At 37.1% G+C, this 16,938-nt stretch overlaps 1 protein-coding gene across 1 annotated transcript in view; it reads right to left on the minus strand.

Annotated features, from left to right (window-relative positions):
- LOC139733909 (integrin alpha-PS2-like) overlaps positions 1-16,938 on the minus strand; it is a 48,458-nt gene that overhangs the window by 2,599 nt on the left and 28,921 nt on the right. The window contains exons 12-26 of the mRNA XM_071644718.1: positions 14,984-15,087; positions 13,902-13,992; positions 13,372-13,417; positions 12,342-12,446; positions 11,608-11,663; positions 10,713-10,858; positions 10,190-10,330; positions 9,424-9,488; positions 8,250-8,397; positions 6,962-7,039; positions 5,562-5,641; positions 4,782-4,871; positions 3,206-3,311; positions 2,290-2,457; positions 1,403-1,645 (exon numbers count right to left, since the gene is read on the minus strand). Coding sequence (XP_071500819.1) covers positions 1,403-1,645; positions 2,290-2,457; positions 3,206-3,311; positions 4,782-4,871; positions 5,562-5,641; positions 6,962-7,039; positions 8,250-8,397; positions 9,424-9,488; positions 10,190-10,330; positions 10,713-10,858; positions 11,608-11,663; positions 12,342-12,446; positions 13,372-13,417; positions 13,902-13,992; positions 14,984-15,087 — 1,667 coding nt within the window. The remainder of the gene's footprint in view (positions 1-1,402; positions 1,646-2,289; positions 2,458-3,205; positions 3,312-4,781; positions 4,872-5,561; positions 5,642-6,961; positions 7,040-8,249; positions 8,398-9,423; positions 9,489-10,189; positions 10,331-10,712; positions 10,859-11,607; positions 11,664-12,341; positions 12,447-13,371; positions 13,418-13,901; positions 13,993-14,983; positions 15,088-16,938) is intronic.

Consider the following 16,938-nt stretch of genomic DNA (forward strand, 5'->3'; position numbering starts at 1 on the left):
AGAAGGTATATTTGGGTATACACCGTCCCGAAAAACCTTTGAATCGCAAACAGTTCTGAAGAGTCGGCAATCGTGTGAAATTACAGTGGACTCCCCGTTATAACGAAGTCCACGGGACCGGCAGTTTTCTTTCGTTGTATCAAAATTTCGTTATAACCGAACAAATAAACGATAAAAAAAAACGTGGAGCGGAAAATGTTGTGGCCTTAATTTTTACTTCTTTGTAACCGGAATTTCGATATAACCGTCTTCGTTATAACGGGAGTGCACTTTATAACCATTGTCTTAGCTGAACAAGCGAAGTTAACTCACCGGTATCGAACTCGAAGGAAGCACTCTGAAGGGATTTCTCGGATGCAAACTTTTTATCACCGATGCCTTCGCGCTGGCTATGAGTTTTAATGTGGTGACATTGTACTGAGGATTAAGAAAACGACGATAAAAAACCGTGAAAATCGAATGTTAATACAGCTGTATTATGATTAATATTTTTCAGTTCTATGATAGAGTTCTATCGACCACAAATACCCATTAAAAGTATGAAGAGACGATGCGTTGGTGGGGTGACAAAACCTCGTATCTCAAAAATGTCAAATGTTCAGGAGAGCTAAAAAACATGGCTGCCATAACATGTAAGTCAATGGAAACAGCCAACTTTTATTGATCATTTGTGACCTTATTTTTGCAGATGGGCATATAAGGATTGGGAATTACATAGTAATGATTCCTAGCTTCAATATAATGAAGAAAACTCATTTTCACCAAATATTGAGATACGAGGTTTTGTCACCCCACCAACGCGATGTCTACTGAACAGATGATAGAATTTAATACCACCAACCACCATAGATTTCGTACTATAAAGAGTTTGAAAGAAAAATTATCACACATGATTCAAAACCAGAAGTTGATATAACACATACGACCTTTTATGTTCGCATAAATATTAAGCACCTGCCCAACCCCGTCGCACTGGATGATTGCACAGAGCAAATAAATGTGTGTATAACAGCTATAGAGTTCAGTTTTAGGGGTCAATAACTATTTTTGTGCAATTTCTTATTTTCTGAAATTTCTGAAAATTCAACGGAGCTGTGCTTTTTAATTGGTTTTAGATTTAGAGTATGATAATGGGCAAAATACGTTTTTGTTAACAAGCAGGATTGGAAATAACGTTTAAATTATCCTCCGTTTCATTTTAAAAGAACGCATTAAGGTTCGGAAACACCAAGCAATATTCTTTCATTTTAACAAAACTCTGCATTCCACACTAAAAACAAAGCACAAGAAAATTACACACAATCTATCTTTGCTATCACGATCCGGGTATATCTTATATTTCACTCCAATATGTTTTTCCCTCTCTCTATAGAGGAGCACATCTCATCACACATTGACACACCTTGATGAGAACATCAGCCCGGAATCGTGAAGTAACCGTGACGACCACCTCGTCCCTCACTGAATTCGCCCCTGTGCCCAGCGAGTCCACGTAGCAGACGATCGTGTCGCAGAGCGCTAGGTCCGACGTGCAAGAAAGCGTGCGGAGACCAAGTTGTTCAAACGGGCCAGCGTCCCGCGGCCTCCGTCGGTCGAAAGCTGCTCTGGGTTGGTCTCTGCCCCGCCTTCTATGGCCTTCATCCGTCTTCGAGAAAGATAGATTATTATGATGTAGCAAAAATCTCATTGTTTTAGGTCAACAACGTCATGTATGACGTCATAATGCACATGACCTTGACTGACGGCAGTTAAATTAGACCAAATTGATTATTTGGCTATTTTTTTTTTTCTACAGATGTCAAACATATTCATTCAGACAAATTATCACACATTATGATTGTTTCCATCTTATCAAAGCCACACCGACAATGTCTACTTAGAAATTTACAATGACATGTTTTGTTAGCCTGTTGTCACCCTAAGTAAAAGCATATAAACGTGTAGAGTAAAAAAGGGGGAGAGACGGCTGCAAAAAAAACAAAACGAAACAAAACACACACAAAAAAAAACAAACCTTGAGTTCAACAGAAGGAAGTCTTTAAAGAGATTCTTGATTTGAATAATAACTGACTTAGTAACTGTCGACTTACTAACTAACTATAAGTAAAAACTATCTATCTATCTATCTATCTATCTATCTATCTATCTATCTATCTACCTACCTATCTATCTCACTACCTTCCTTTGCATACGTGCTGTCATCTGAGTAGAGAAAAAACCTCGAATGCTAATGTAGACATTCTAACCTATAATAGTCTTAAAAATACATGATTTCAAAATCATCATTACTGATGTTAAATTGTCCGGATTCCACTGGCCGCCGATGACGTAACAATCGCCACCATTGTCCATTTCCGCCTTGACGGGATAGAAGAGTTGACCGTCTTGGACAGCAAAAGCTGGCCAGGAGATGACCAGCTCTGTTGGCCCAAGGAAGCTTGGACCACTGTTGGAGAACTGCGAGTATGTAAGAAGAAGAATACAGGAGAAAACAAACAAACAAACTGAATGTTTGTATGAGTATGTTTTGAAATGAAACAAAGTCAGACAACTATCAGTTAGAAATGTCTTGCGTAACTAAGAGTTCAAATCAAAGCACTTGGGTAAGAATGATAATAATAATTATAATACAGGGTACTTACAATGCGCCCATTCCACATGACTAATGTGTTCAAGGCGCAGTACGATAAATGCATTACGAAATACAAGGATCATTACACATACATGTACATGGAAGTAAAATGAAACAATAGCGATGAAAAAAAGAAATTATATAATGTACAATTCTACTGGAAAGTAGATATAAACAAGTGAGTCTTTCGGGCAACTTGAGAGCAGTCAACATTTGAAATGTAACGGATAGCTTGAGGCAACTGATTCCGTAGTTCAGGTCCAACATGTGAAAATGACTGATCCCCCATGATTTCTTCGATTTCGAAACAGCAAGCAATCTACAATCGGATGATCTTAAACATCTGGGAAGATTACAAAGTGTCAGAAAATTAACGTTGTACTACTTCAAGGACTTGAAGACGAGCAATAATTTTGTTATCTGTCTCAAACATGACAAGATAGCTAACATTTTTAAGTGCAGAATGATCTTGAAATGAAACACAAATTTGCGACGCGTATTTTGTCATCCGTTTTCGAGAAAGAGATAACAGGAAAAAAACATTCTGGCATTGGAAATGAAATGAAATCTTACTGAAATTGTGTGTGTAACTCTGGGTCCAACATCTGCGAGTGACGTCAACAGGCGACCGGCAGGGTAGTGAGATTCCTTGAAGATCAGCAGTTCGGGATTGACGTCGCTATAATACATGGAATGATTCAATGGGACTCGCTCATCAAGTTATATTACGGATTACTCATTTTACACTTTATTGGGAGAGATAATAAGCACACAAACATAAATGCGATTTGTGACTCGCTTCAAGTCTAAACCAGACATCGTGGTACATGTCAAAGGCATGATAGATAGTCACATCACAAACTAGACTCGCTATGGAAGTATTTTACCATGCTTAATGATAGTAATGATGTTGCAAAGTAACCGATGTTTTTAGCGGTTACAGTTCGTTATTCCGAAGGTTCTTTAGTCCGAAGGTTCATTATTCCGAAGGTTCGTTATTCCGAAGATTCGTTATTCCGAAGATTCGTTATTCCGAAGGTTCATTAATCCGAAAATGTTATAAGGTTTGTTATTCCGAGGGTTCATTAATCCGAAGGTTTTTTAATTCGAAAATGAAACAAAGATCGTTATTCTAAAGGTTTGTTACTGACCCTATTTCATTTTCGGATCAACGAGCCTTCGTAACAACGAACCTTATTTCATTTTCGCATTAACGAACCTTCGGAATAACGAACCCTATTTCATTTTCGGATAAACGAGCCTTCGGAATAGCGAACCCTATTTCATCTTCGGATTAACGAACCTTAGGAATAACGAATCTTCAAAATAACGCCACAAATGTTCGGATTAACGAACCCTTTGTCATTTTCGTATTAACGAACTTCTAGGTATAGGGAATTTGTGTGTCTTGGAACCTTCGGAATAACGAACAGCACCCGTTTTGAGCTATTAAATGATAGTAACGGAGACAGTAGCCACGCCTTGACATGAGGCTCTTTCGCTGTAGTAATTGCCGAAGAAAGAGAGCAAAGGGGCGGTACGTGAGGCAGAGTCAAACCACTACCGAGGAGCAAACTCGGCTCGGACTCGCCCTCGCCCTCGCCCTCGCCCACACGCTCGGCTTCGACTTTTCGGCTCGCTTCTCTCGCAAAGAACCAGTTCACGGTTACAATCTTAGCCTGTGCATTCAAGGGGCACTGCAGACCTTCTCTTGAATCTGACTTGCAACTGAGATTCACGATGTATTTGAAAACCTGGATAAGTCTTCGAAGGAAAACTACGTATTAGATATTCGTGTATGAACTAGGTGTCGGGATGTACAGGTGAATGTGTATTCTTTTCAACCAAATTGATTTAATTCACTCAGCAGTAACATGTAAATTACCTCTTTCTGATTGGCTGTTTTCTAAGTAAAGCAATCATCCATGTTTCTAGAGTCTCAGTGGTCATTTGTCATTGCAGACTATTGCTAACTGTGAACAAGCTTGTTGCCGGCACTGTAACAACAGCGTGAGTGACTTCGAAAAGGCTACGCAGAAAAAAAAAATTCCACAAGATTTCCATTTACTGTTGCTGTGGTATTGCAACCTGCAATGTCAGGAAGTATTCTTCGTGAACTTTGAACTCATGACGAGTTCCGGCTACATACCCTTGGAGAGTGATGTTGGCGCGAGAAATGACCTGCAGAGACACGTTGACGTGATTGTTGCCTGCCAAGTGAGGGAGCTCGTCATCGCCACTGCGGAAAACGGAAATATGCAGAGACAAAAAGTCGTGGGAATGTTCAGGTTTTCTCTCGTATTCCTAAACTATTAATGAATCTTGCTAGACTCTCTAGGCCGCTATAGATAGAAATCTACACTTTCGCTCTCACAAAACTTTCAGGCGATGTCACTCAGCATTTAATATCAACGATACCGAAATACTGAAACAAAATTCTGATACTAAAATTCTGAAACAAAGTTCTGAAACAAGGTAAACAACTGATATCATATCGCTTAACATCATTACTATTGTTGATTGATATTGAATATCTTCACTCATCGTTTACCTGCCTTTGCAATCCTAACCCTCACATAATGATGCTAAAATATCTTGTGGTCACATAAAGACGTGCTTTCATTTTGTTGTTGGGTTTATTTTCTTTGTTGTTGTATACATAGTGATTCATCATCAGCGTGGTGTGACACCATAATGACACCATATATCATATATTATATATCATATTTTTATATTATATATCATACATATATTTCATATATTATATACATAACATAATATGTATTATATATCATATATTATATATTACATATCATATATTATATATTATATATTATATATTTTATGACACCACAATTAATATATCTCTCCTGGAATGTAACGTTTGTCTTTAACCTGCAATAATGATAAAAAAGGAAATGATTCTCACCTCTTAGCCGTGAAAGAAAAAGTGATTTGTGAATCTGTGACGGAGAGCTTTTCCGTCTGAAAGACGATGCCCAGTAATACCTACAAAGAAACCAAATACAACCTTATCAAAGTTTGTTATATAAATGGCACATCGCCAAGTTGCTCTTTTAAACTACATTTGGGAGAAACAATGAGAGAATGATGGCGTTAATAATTACCACAGTTTCATACTCCTTTTGTTACGACCGAAATCACAATATCATATTTGGTGATTTCAGTTCGATGATTTTCTTTATCATAATTTTGATTTGATGAAGTGTCCACCAGTCAGGTTGTTAGATGTTATTCTAGACAATATACCAAAGTCTACTTGAATATGTTTTGAAATTGCACCTGTGATGGTTTCGGTGTCCGTGATACGTGATCACGAGATTCAAACGTGAATTTCAGTTCGCACACCACTGAACAAAGTGATGTTTTCCGAGCCACATGACACAGCAGTGGCAGATATGATAAAATATATCGTGTAAAAATATCTTCAGAGGTAAAGAATGCCAGTTTGTACAAGTACAAGTCTACTGTGGTTCAAAAGTGAGCTGCTCCGCAAAATCCTTCCTAATATCTAGTGGCTGGACGCGCTTTCTTTCAAAGTTTGATCGTTTTAATATTATTATTTTTTTTTTCGGCTTACGTACACTAAAGAAGGAGAGGAGAAGCTCCTTTTATAACTTCAGAAATGAAAACATCTGGTTTGGTGGAATAGCCGACAGGACATCCACTGAGTCCTTTGTATATTTTTAAGATCACATACGCATATATTGAGCATATCTCATTTCTATTTTTAGAAACGGTGTAACCGGAAATTGTTTGCAAATGTAACACCTATACTGACAAACCATGACTGAGGAACTATACCCCAAACCACGTTTTCAGTATCGACCTGGCATATCGCCATCCTATTGTGACCGTGAATAGACCAACTTTTGGGTTTTGATTCTCAGGTCTAGGACTAAATGAATAACTACGGCTCCACTAATGATTCTGGGTTTGCGTGGGAAAGGTCATCTGATCGTATGAGACCCAACGTTTTATTTCGTTTGAATCATTTTTTCCCTCTTTTTTTTTTGCCTGTTACTTTGTTACTGTTTAGTGTGAAGATGCACAGAAAAGTGAAAACCCACTCCATGTTTTAGCTGAATTTATTGAAAAAAATGATAAATGAAAAATGATAGCAGTTTCAAAATTTGGCATACAATTTGATACTTAAAAATATGACATTAAAAGAATAAGATGTAACTCGCAAGGTGCCTAGGCGACATTTTTTCCCCAAAGAGAGGGGGCTTGTCGCACATCCAAAGATCCGTAGCTTTTCACTTGAAAACTAGCACTCATAATTCTAGGAGGCTGCACATCGCCTACCTTTCCACCTGCTCTGACAGGGTTTCCGATGTTGCACACGACTTTTTGTGTCCCGACAGAACACGTTACGAAGGCATCCTGTAGAGGAGGAGGAGGATGATGAGGAGGGAAGGAGGAGGAGGAGGAAAAGAAGGAGGAGAAGGGGAGGTAGTGGTGTTGTTGGTGGTATGGGAGAGGCGGGGTGATTGTGGTGAAATGAAATCGATTGGCGCATGTTTTAGTAAACACATAGATCAAATTTGATTGAGAGATATACACATAGATAGATAGATAGATAGATAGATAGATAGATAGATAGATAGATAGATAGAGAGGGGGGGATAGATTTGTCAAGTATGAAATAGAGATGGACCAGGACCATTTCAGAGAATCATAATTGATTGTAATCATTGTCACCCATCGTCACCCATCGTCACTTTGTCACACAAACTGACAAAACCAACAATCGGATGATTATTCTCATTTCCAATGAAATTCAACCTATTCGCTTATGTTACTCATCTTTTAAAGATATTACAACAAAAATAGATGCATAAAAGGGGGTAAGTAGATCACCGTGCAAGTATAAGTAACCAATATATGTTTTTACAAAGATCTGCGAGACGAATAGGCCCTTGCTTTTGATGCAATGATTTCTGCCAATGGACAAAAAGAAAAACAAATGACAGTATAAATTCTAGCTGTAGTTACTATACACAAAGCTGATGAATAAAATAAGATCAATACGAGTTGAAGTATTTTGATATGATGACGATAACAATCCAAACATCAAACACAATGACACCTTTCTTTCATCTACTGTTCATCTCTTTCATGCTGATACTAAATATTAACGTAACCCCCCCCCCAAAAAAAAAAAAAAAAAAAAAAAAAAAAACATATGGGGACAGAGCCTTCTCTTCGGTTGCTCCACGCCTATGGAATTCTCTACCAATCAACCGTCAAAACTTCGACAACTTTGATAACTTAAAATCTGAACAAAAGACTTCTTTTTCAGTCAAGTGACTTTGTGAAAAATATGTGACATATTGTGGGAGCCGAGCGTCTTTTAACGTTCTGTCCAGATAAACGGCACTATATAAATGTTTATTATCATTATCATTATCATCATTATCATCATTATCATCATTATCATCATTATCATCATTATCATCATCATCATCATCATCATCATCATCACCGTCGTCGTCATCGTCAAGTTGCTTCTATATGATAATCCTGTTTGATATTACAAAAAGCCCCCTCTACTGTCACTAGCACTATTACTTCTGACTGCCACTAATCTTACCGTCACAGATTTGTCTAGCCTAGAGAAGAAGATGTCGTCTGGAACCAAGACCTCCAGAATGGAATAAAAGGCATCTTCGCCGTCGTTTTCGACGTCGACCACGAGATAGACATCTTCACTGCCGCCAGACGTCACCGTCGAAGTTCGTCTAAAATTAATGGTGGAATGAACACACGTCTATTCATTTGGATAGAGGACGATTCTTACGGCATTTCTATTTCCTTTATAGATCTCGTCCATGCCTGTAAGATATGTTGCAAAAAGATTGTAATTACAAAATGACGTGATTGAGGCCTATCTAGCATCTAGACTTACACTTGTATGAGAATAAAAGCCTATTCATATGGCATTCATGAATAGGTCAGATCGGTATTTTCCATGTTTTCATAATGCTATAAATACCCTCTGAGTTGTTACCATCCTTGAAAACTGATGCAAAATGTGACGAAATTTGACGCAATCTCTCATTCTGTTTCTATGTTTTCATGTCATAATGCAGGAAAGAGTGACAATGATTCAAAGGCCTGTATTGTGCTCCACTACTCTTGAAAAATGTAGTTTGCTAGAATTTCTTCATAACAAACACAACTTGAAGTAGTTTTTCACTGTAAAATTGTTGCTTCAGGAGAAGAACTTAACAAATGACTACTAAATATATACGACACATGAGTTTTCTTTATGTCGCATTAATATAGAAGCGCTTGTGACAAAAGAAATACCATATAACTTAAAGTTTGTTTGAGAGACAAACGTTTCGAATCGATTTTTTTTTTAAATTCACTGAAGAACATTTTTTTTTTCATTATAGCGATCAGACAAGTCAATTGAAAACGTTTGCATGAAATCAATATAGCAGCAGGTTTTGCTTAATTTTGCCCTTGCAACAACATGAAAATACACAACAGAAACTGGCATACAAGCTTTCATTTGATAAATGCATGGGTATACACATGAAGTGTCTTTTTATGATCTAAAGGGATGTAATTGTTTTGTTATTTGATTTGTTTCTCATTGATTCATCGTCAGATAATGTTTAAATATAAAGACCAACTCCAGGGGAGTTAGCCTTTTAAATGCATGTAACACTCTTCGCAAAAAAAAAAAAAAATGTTGTTTGCATACAGGAATTACAGCGACTTTGAATGAAATGGTAAACATTATCAAAGTAGCTTACGGTTCTACAGACACGATGAGGTTTGGTGCGCACGTGGTATTCGCACAATTCCTCTTGAAAGCGAACTAAATGGGAGGAAACAAAATGATCATATTGAACAGTTAACAGAGACGTAAATTGATTTCCATTGCTATAAATTTCCATAGCTGCTTTTACCTGATAAGAATTTAAACAAGCAAGAAGTTAACAATTACAACAGTACCTGAGCGAGATGTTATGTTTGAAATTGTAAGTTTCTTTCTTTTTAGTCTCATTGATCTGGCCTTTTGACCAGGTAAACGAAAATATGAAAAAGTGGAAACTTCGAAATCTGCAATTTGAATACTTCGTGTAGTAGTACACCACAAGTATGCGTAATTGATATTTCATCCTTTTCGTTTATCCGCTGCAACAAATATCTACGTTGTAATTTGTCAATATCATAATCTGACTAATAAGAAATGCTATATGAATATAATATCCACGTATTTCTGACACACTTCCCACACCAGTCCTTAGGGCCCATTTTCTTCGCCTTTCGATAAATTGCGCAATTCACTCAGTTCAAAAAATGTATTATTATTATCTAAGAGATATTTTTTTCTATGATTTTTTTTTTTTTTGGGGGGTGATAATGTTAGTTATTCATTCATTTTTCTGTCATGCGCGGGAATCTAACACCTTAGTTGTGTGTTGTTAAACATCGATTTGCTGCGCATTGCAAATTCACAATTGACAAGAGGTTGCAGTGATTAATTCCTAGCGCCTCCACGCGAGTACGACTCACTGATGAAGTGGTTCGCTTCACAGCCCATCGACTCAGTACGGGCACGAGAAAACCCGGAGGGGTGCGGGCGGCTTGCTCTCTCTCCAAGTACCAGTAGCTTGCAAGAACTGCGACGGGTGTCTGCTTGTCAGTGATAGATGTCTGTAAAAATACAAAAAAATAAGGGGAAAGATAAATCACTAATTGATTACTGGATTTGCACACATCGACAATATCATGAATGGAGATTTTATTTTTGTTTATCTAAATACTTCAATTTAAGTAAAAAATACTGATGGGATATAGCATTTGTGTTTTCCTATAGTCGGGATTATTACGTGTTTGTCGTGTTTAAATGTCAATTGTCAAATATTTAGAACATGTAACCAGATTACGTATAAGATGCCAAATTCTGAATCAGTCCATCAACTGTTAACAAGGACAGAAAAAAAAAACTGTTGTCATGTCGTAACTTCTTCAAGATCTTGTCAGAGCATAGACAATAGAGTGGGATACAGGCGCGTGAATATTTGTTAATGTTTACTTTGACGTAGGCCGAGTGGATAAAACAGTGGGTGCGTCTGGTTGATACAGGTGTGGCCGCGCGTAGCCTCGGCGAGTTTGATCCCAGGAACACCACGCGTGGTGAGAGTGATCGGCCAGCATCCAGAGTGATCGAGTATTCCATTGCTGTGGGGCAAAAGACAACACTCGAAAGTGAGCTTATTTCGTTCATCTCAGAACTCAAAAAGCCATATTTGCAGTAGATTATCTATGTAGAAATCTTCTTATCGTATGACATTTGCGCAGTTAGATTTGTAAGGCTGCCAAGCCAGGCTAGGGCATCGTCTTTTGTGTCTCAATATAATCATGCTAAATCTCAGCAGAAATGACAGCAAATGTGGACAGATTTCTAATAAATGCATTCAATTCAATATGACATCAATCTGCTTTCGTAAAACACGTTTTCCTCACTACATCGGAGGATGCCTGCAATTTTCTAAAGGATAAATGAAAGATAATTTTATGAATTCTACTTGGAGTCTCGAACAATAAATAATTGTACTTATAAAGTTAATTATCCGATCGAATCCATCACATTCTTGAATATTAACGTAACACTTATGATAACTGAATAATTATCAGGAAATAAATCTGTTCAAATCAAAACGATGTGGCTTTAAAAACGAGACTGGCAGCAAGCTACAGTGGACTCCCGTTATAACGAAGTCCTCTGGACCGGCATTCTATCGTTATATCGAAATTTGGTTATAACCGAACAAATAAACAATAAAAACACAGAGTGGATAATGTGCCGGCCTCAATTTTTACTTCGTTGTAACCGGAATTTCGTTATAACCGTGTTTGTTATAACGAGAGTGCACTGTATTAGTTTATCTTCATCATAGTAAAAATTCTGATATGAGAGGAGAACTCACAAACCGTCTCAGGAAGTCCATAGCCAGTGAAAGTGATGCAGATATCAAGGTGTAACCTATCAATGAAGGTCATTGGAAATGGTATATGAAAAAGGATTAAAATGTACATGATATTGGGAGCGCATTTCTGTTCACAGGTGGGTCTATCTTTAACAGCTGTATATCATTGTATTCTCACAGTGCAAGAGTCAGATGCGATCCATATTTCTTCTTTGTTACGTTTCTCCTTGTTACAATACCACTGATTTAGCCTTCTGATCACTCAGACTCAGTAGTGAAAATTTCAGAATCTGTAATTCATTATCTTTCCTTATCCTTGCATATCCATTTTAATCTTCTTCCTGTTACTGAAAAAAGAAGAAGAAAGAAACATATGGGAATTTTGTCACAGAATTCCTGAACTGATAAGAACATATGCATAATAATTCATAACGTGTATGGTAACTGTATCTGATTTTTTCAACCTTCCCTATTCATTGCTGACTTATAAAATTTCGTTAATTGCACATTGAAATGGTCATAGTAATGCACTGGTTTTCTGCAAAAATTCATATTTATAATTATGTTTCTGTTGTTGATAGAAAAATAAATGAATGAAAATGAATGAAAACAGAAAGAAAGTAAGCGACACGACAGTAGGGGATTTGTTTAGGGTATAATGCAGAATGTTACCATGATAGCTTAAATGAGCTTGCAAAACTCCCGAAAGTTGCCTGATAAGACAGCCAGCTCACCCCGTGGTCCTTTGTCCGTTTAGAAGTCGAGTATCCAGGACGTCGAGATCGATCAGCCGTGATCGATGAAGGACTTGAATGGAGGCGGTGAATGAGGGCCGTGATCTGTATACAGACGACAGACGACAATTACGAGGTGACTGACAAAAAGGAGGACGATACGATGTATTGGTATCGGCAGTGTTGCCATAGCTACAGGTTGAAGTGATGGAACCATAGGAAAATTTGATATGAAACGACTTGGTTCTGGTAACCGTTGGTAAGGGAGGTGGTAATAATTTTATTCATATTACAGCAACAACAAGAACAACTATTCCGGGTACAGAGAGCCAATTACCAACAATATAACTTATTGACTTGTTACTATGAAGATGATGCCATATATGGCTTATAGAAGACACCACTAACTGCAAGAAACATTAAATGAATGCTACAGCAAAAGCGAGCATGGCAATGACACTACAGGAATACGACACAGCTAGTGCTAGTAAAGTATCACTACTACTTCTGTGTTAACCATTAGTTTATTGCTATTTTCACCAATGACTGATTGAGCGCTTCTTTGCTTCTATACTCTTGCTACCAGATGCTCCCATCATTAAACTTCGCCTATATACTACTACTACTACTACTACTACTACTACTACTAGTACTAGTACCACTACTACGACTACTACTACGACTACTACTACTACTACTACTACCACCACTACTACTACTACTACTACTACTACTACTACTACTACTACTATTACTACCACTACTACTACTACTACTACTGCTACGGAATTATCTCTCTGTCGCTAGACTATTACAATTTTTCACTACAACAGCTACTATTATCACAACTTCTTCTTTCGGTAATACACGTATTTGTATACAGGAAGTTAAAGTGCCATTATTGCCAATCCTGTTTGAAAGAAGATGACAAACGAACTTGATTTTACTGATTATTTCATGAAGATTTTTAATATAATTCACATTGAAAGTGCTATGTTCATCATTGAAATTAATGAAACTGAAACTATACCTGTACACAACAGCAACCTGAGACTTGTAGGCACCAACTGCAAGATCTGAAAAGATGGCGTGAATAAAATATTTATTTTCTTTTATGTGTGAATGCGTGAATATGCAAATGCGCAACATAGAAAAAATAGCAAATGTACAAGGATTTTTTTTACGCCATTGCGACGCTCAATAGTTTACATCTTCTCAAAAGTGTTCTCTTAAAACACGATAGTGTTCGTTGTGAAATTTAATTTATTGTCTCTTACCATCGTTATTTATCACCATAATTTCACCAATATGAAGATACAAGCAATCACGTCACCTCGTGCTTATTTTTACCTCAATCATTTCCCCCATTGTTGAGAAGAAAATCAAAGCATATTCTCCCGCGACACAACTCAGTTGTCATTAATGTTTGAAGAAACAATCTATTCGTGTCGTTGGAAATATGATTTTTTTGATTGGTGCAATGTATGGGCAAATAATCTGGTGGCCATATTATGTTTATGATTTATATAATACAATATAAAGTGTTTAATGATGTCTTACCTGGATATGAATTTCCATCGATGTCAACACCAGACGACAGAGCTGAGCCGAAAGGAATCAAAGACTGTCCGAACTGGGAAGATTCAAGAATCTAGAAAATGATACGGGACAAGTTAGTTTCTCAGTACCTTCTATATCACAGAAAGTATGTTCCAATTTTGACAATCACTGAAACCCCCGACATCAATCATTTCCTACAACACTGGTCCTGATTATCAAACTATTTTTTTTTTGGTCAAACCAATTAATGTCATACATGGATAAAACATGAGAAATCGGAGTGAAAAGATTTTTTTTTTTGGGAGGGGGGGGGGGTGTAAGATTATTTACATGTGTAAGGAATCCGTCACTCAAATTGACAATCGTAGAGACTACTGAGTGAAGGTGGAACTGTTGAATTTTAACGGCAAACATGATTTCATACATTCACGTCATACTAGACTTCCACTGCGGGGCAAAAGGTAAAATGAGTGCTGCTTTCATACCTCACGAGACTGCTCTATTACAGCTCACAATATTGTGCCTGTTATGGTAAGTCACATTATCATGTTTTGAGTACTTTCGTAGAAGATGATAATATTGTCTTGTCTTTACGGAGTGTTGCTGATAAACATGATCGACTCTCTACATTTCGTAGATGTAAGCACTTGTTTTTGCTACAGTACTGAAAATATAATGATACGCGCTGACATGGGTATGACGTAAAAAATCGTTACAAACTCAAATAAATGTGTACAAGGGGAAAAAATATTTGTTTGACACACTGTAATGGACATGGAACAGAACTCGTGGGATCATCAACATTGTGACGACATAGAACTTGAAAACTCGAAGAATCGCACATTCCATTTTGATGTTATTGTATTCAATCTTTGAATTTTCTATTCAATTCAGTTCAATCCAATTCAATTAAATTCAATTAAATTCAATTCAATTCAATTTTACATAACACAACGTAGACATAAGAAATCTTGATTTGGTCTTTAGATGTTCAATCAGAATTACGCTTGTTAATGGAAAATTCCAGGTGACGGAAAACTGACGAAAAAAGTGACGAAAATTGACGAAAAACTGGACAGTACCTGGACTGGTCTAAGCGGGAGACGTACGTTGTAGCCGATGCCGTGGTAGATGAAAACCTTACCCGACCTCCCGGCGTCAATGAACGGTGCGGCGATGGCAAGGTCTGGGAACGAATGGTCAAAACGACGTCAGTCCAGTGCAGTTATTCTCAGAAGCAATGCATCCCCCAACCCCGCCCTTTACCACCACTTTCATCTTACAGAAAAGGGGAAAATTTACACACACATATGATATAAAAAATAAAACAGGCATATTATTTATAATAAAATTTTTGAATCCCCAAGGTCTTCCAAAACGTGGATTGCTTGAAATTATAAACGCAGAGTTCAGAAGCAAAATGAATTGGGATATTTCATCTTCGGAAACATATTCCATAAGCATCAAAACAAAAGAGTATGAATATTCCAACTTTCAGCCATATATCGGCTAAAGAATTCGATAAACGTTTGTAGAAAAGAAGGGCTATGATGAGGTCTAAAATTATGTCATCTAGATAGTGGTTGCAATCTTATTCTTATAAATGTTGCCATGAGAACACATTTTTTTTTTTGTTGTTGAAATAATTAAAAAACCTATCTTTCCTCAGAATTTCTACACTTTTGTTATTTACCTCATGCTCACCTAACGTATGAGATTCATTCTGATTGGAGAAATACTGATTTCATCAATTCATTCTAAGGGAAATTTATCTTGACAACTATCAAATCCAAGCAATTTTTTTTTTAACTTAGAAATCCTGTTTGCTTGATTCATGCGACTGATATTATTCGTATTCAGCATTTTTCATTGTAACCATCGATCTTTTATTGACATAGAGATATGAAACAAACAAACAAACAAACAAACAAACAAACAAGCAAACAAACAAACAAACAAACAAACAAGCAAACAAACAAACAAGCAAACAAACAGTATCCTTTTTAGGTAAGATATGAACAGAGCATCGAAATGCACCTACTGAAATGACATCTATCAAGCGAAAGAGAACGGATAATTGCTTTGCAGTCACTGACTCGAGTGTTAATGCGTTTTCCATGTTTTTGATTACAGCGGATTAGACTGGCCCAGGTGTGTTGCGGCAGCTGGTCCTTGGATGAAAGATGCCATTCCGCAGGAATTTTTAAAATCAATTATCCTTTTCAGCGTTTCTTTTTAATTCTCATACCGTGCCCTAGAATTAGAACCACATATAAATCCTTTTTAAAACAACGACGCTCTCACCTCAGCCTATAGCGGAATTACCTGTGTCGTTTCTTTTTAGTTTACGAATCCAACCAATTCATATAAATATCATTGATAACATATCCTTGAACTCGAGAGTGAGGGATCTTCGCTGATCTCCGACAGGAAGTGTTGGCTTCACTGGAATGATCTGATGTCGCTCTTGTGCAAACAATAGCAAGGTTGAAGCATCAATTCAATGCTTACATGGTCAGAGGAATCAAGAAAATATAAATATCCCTTCTGCAGCAATCTTGTCGGGGTCACAACACAGTTGTCATCATAATATTTTACTCACTATTTGGGTGAAAAGGTCAGACCTTTTATAAAAGTGGTGTAGAAAACTATTTCCTGCTCTTATAAAAAAAATACAATTTTCAGAGCGTCTTGAAAGTAGTTAAGCCTATATGGCTGTGATCGAACTGCGGTAGGATGACTGGCTATAGGCTACTAAAAGTCGATTCACTGTAAAACATTTTCAAAAGTAAATCTCTCGATTGAAGTTTGTTTGTTTGTTTAATTCCCAAAACGTCGCCCCTCTGATACCCTCGTATGTGTTTAAGTTTTGTTTTCTTTTTTAATCAAATCAATGGCGCTACCTTTCAGACATAATAGTGCACCGTTATTCCAGTCAACCCCTTTAGCGAGTCGAATAGATAATAAATTGAATGTTAGTAATATTAGTTTTTTTTCCTAATAGTTCTTGTCGATTGTACGTCTCTATATTATTTCT

The sequence above is a fragment of the Diadema antillarum genome, unplaced genomic scaffold, assembly GCF_040938485.1.
Source record: "Diadema antillarum isolate AM-2024a unplaced genomic scaffold, OU_Dant_1.0 seq00000503_RagTag, whole genome shotgun sequence".
In the NCBI taxonomy this organism is placed as follows: domain Eukaryota; kingdom Metazoa; phylum Echinodermata; class Echinoidea; order Diadematoida; family Diadematidae; genus Diadema; species Diadema antillarum.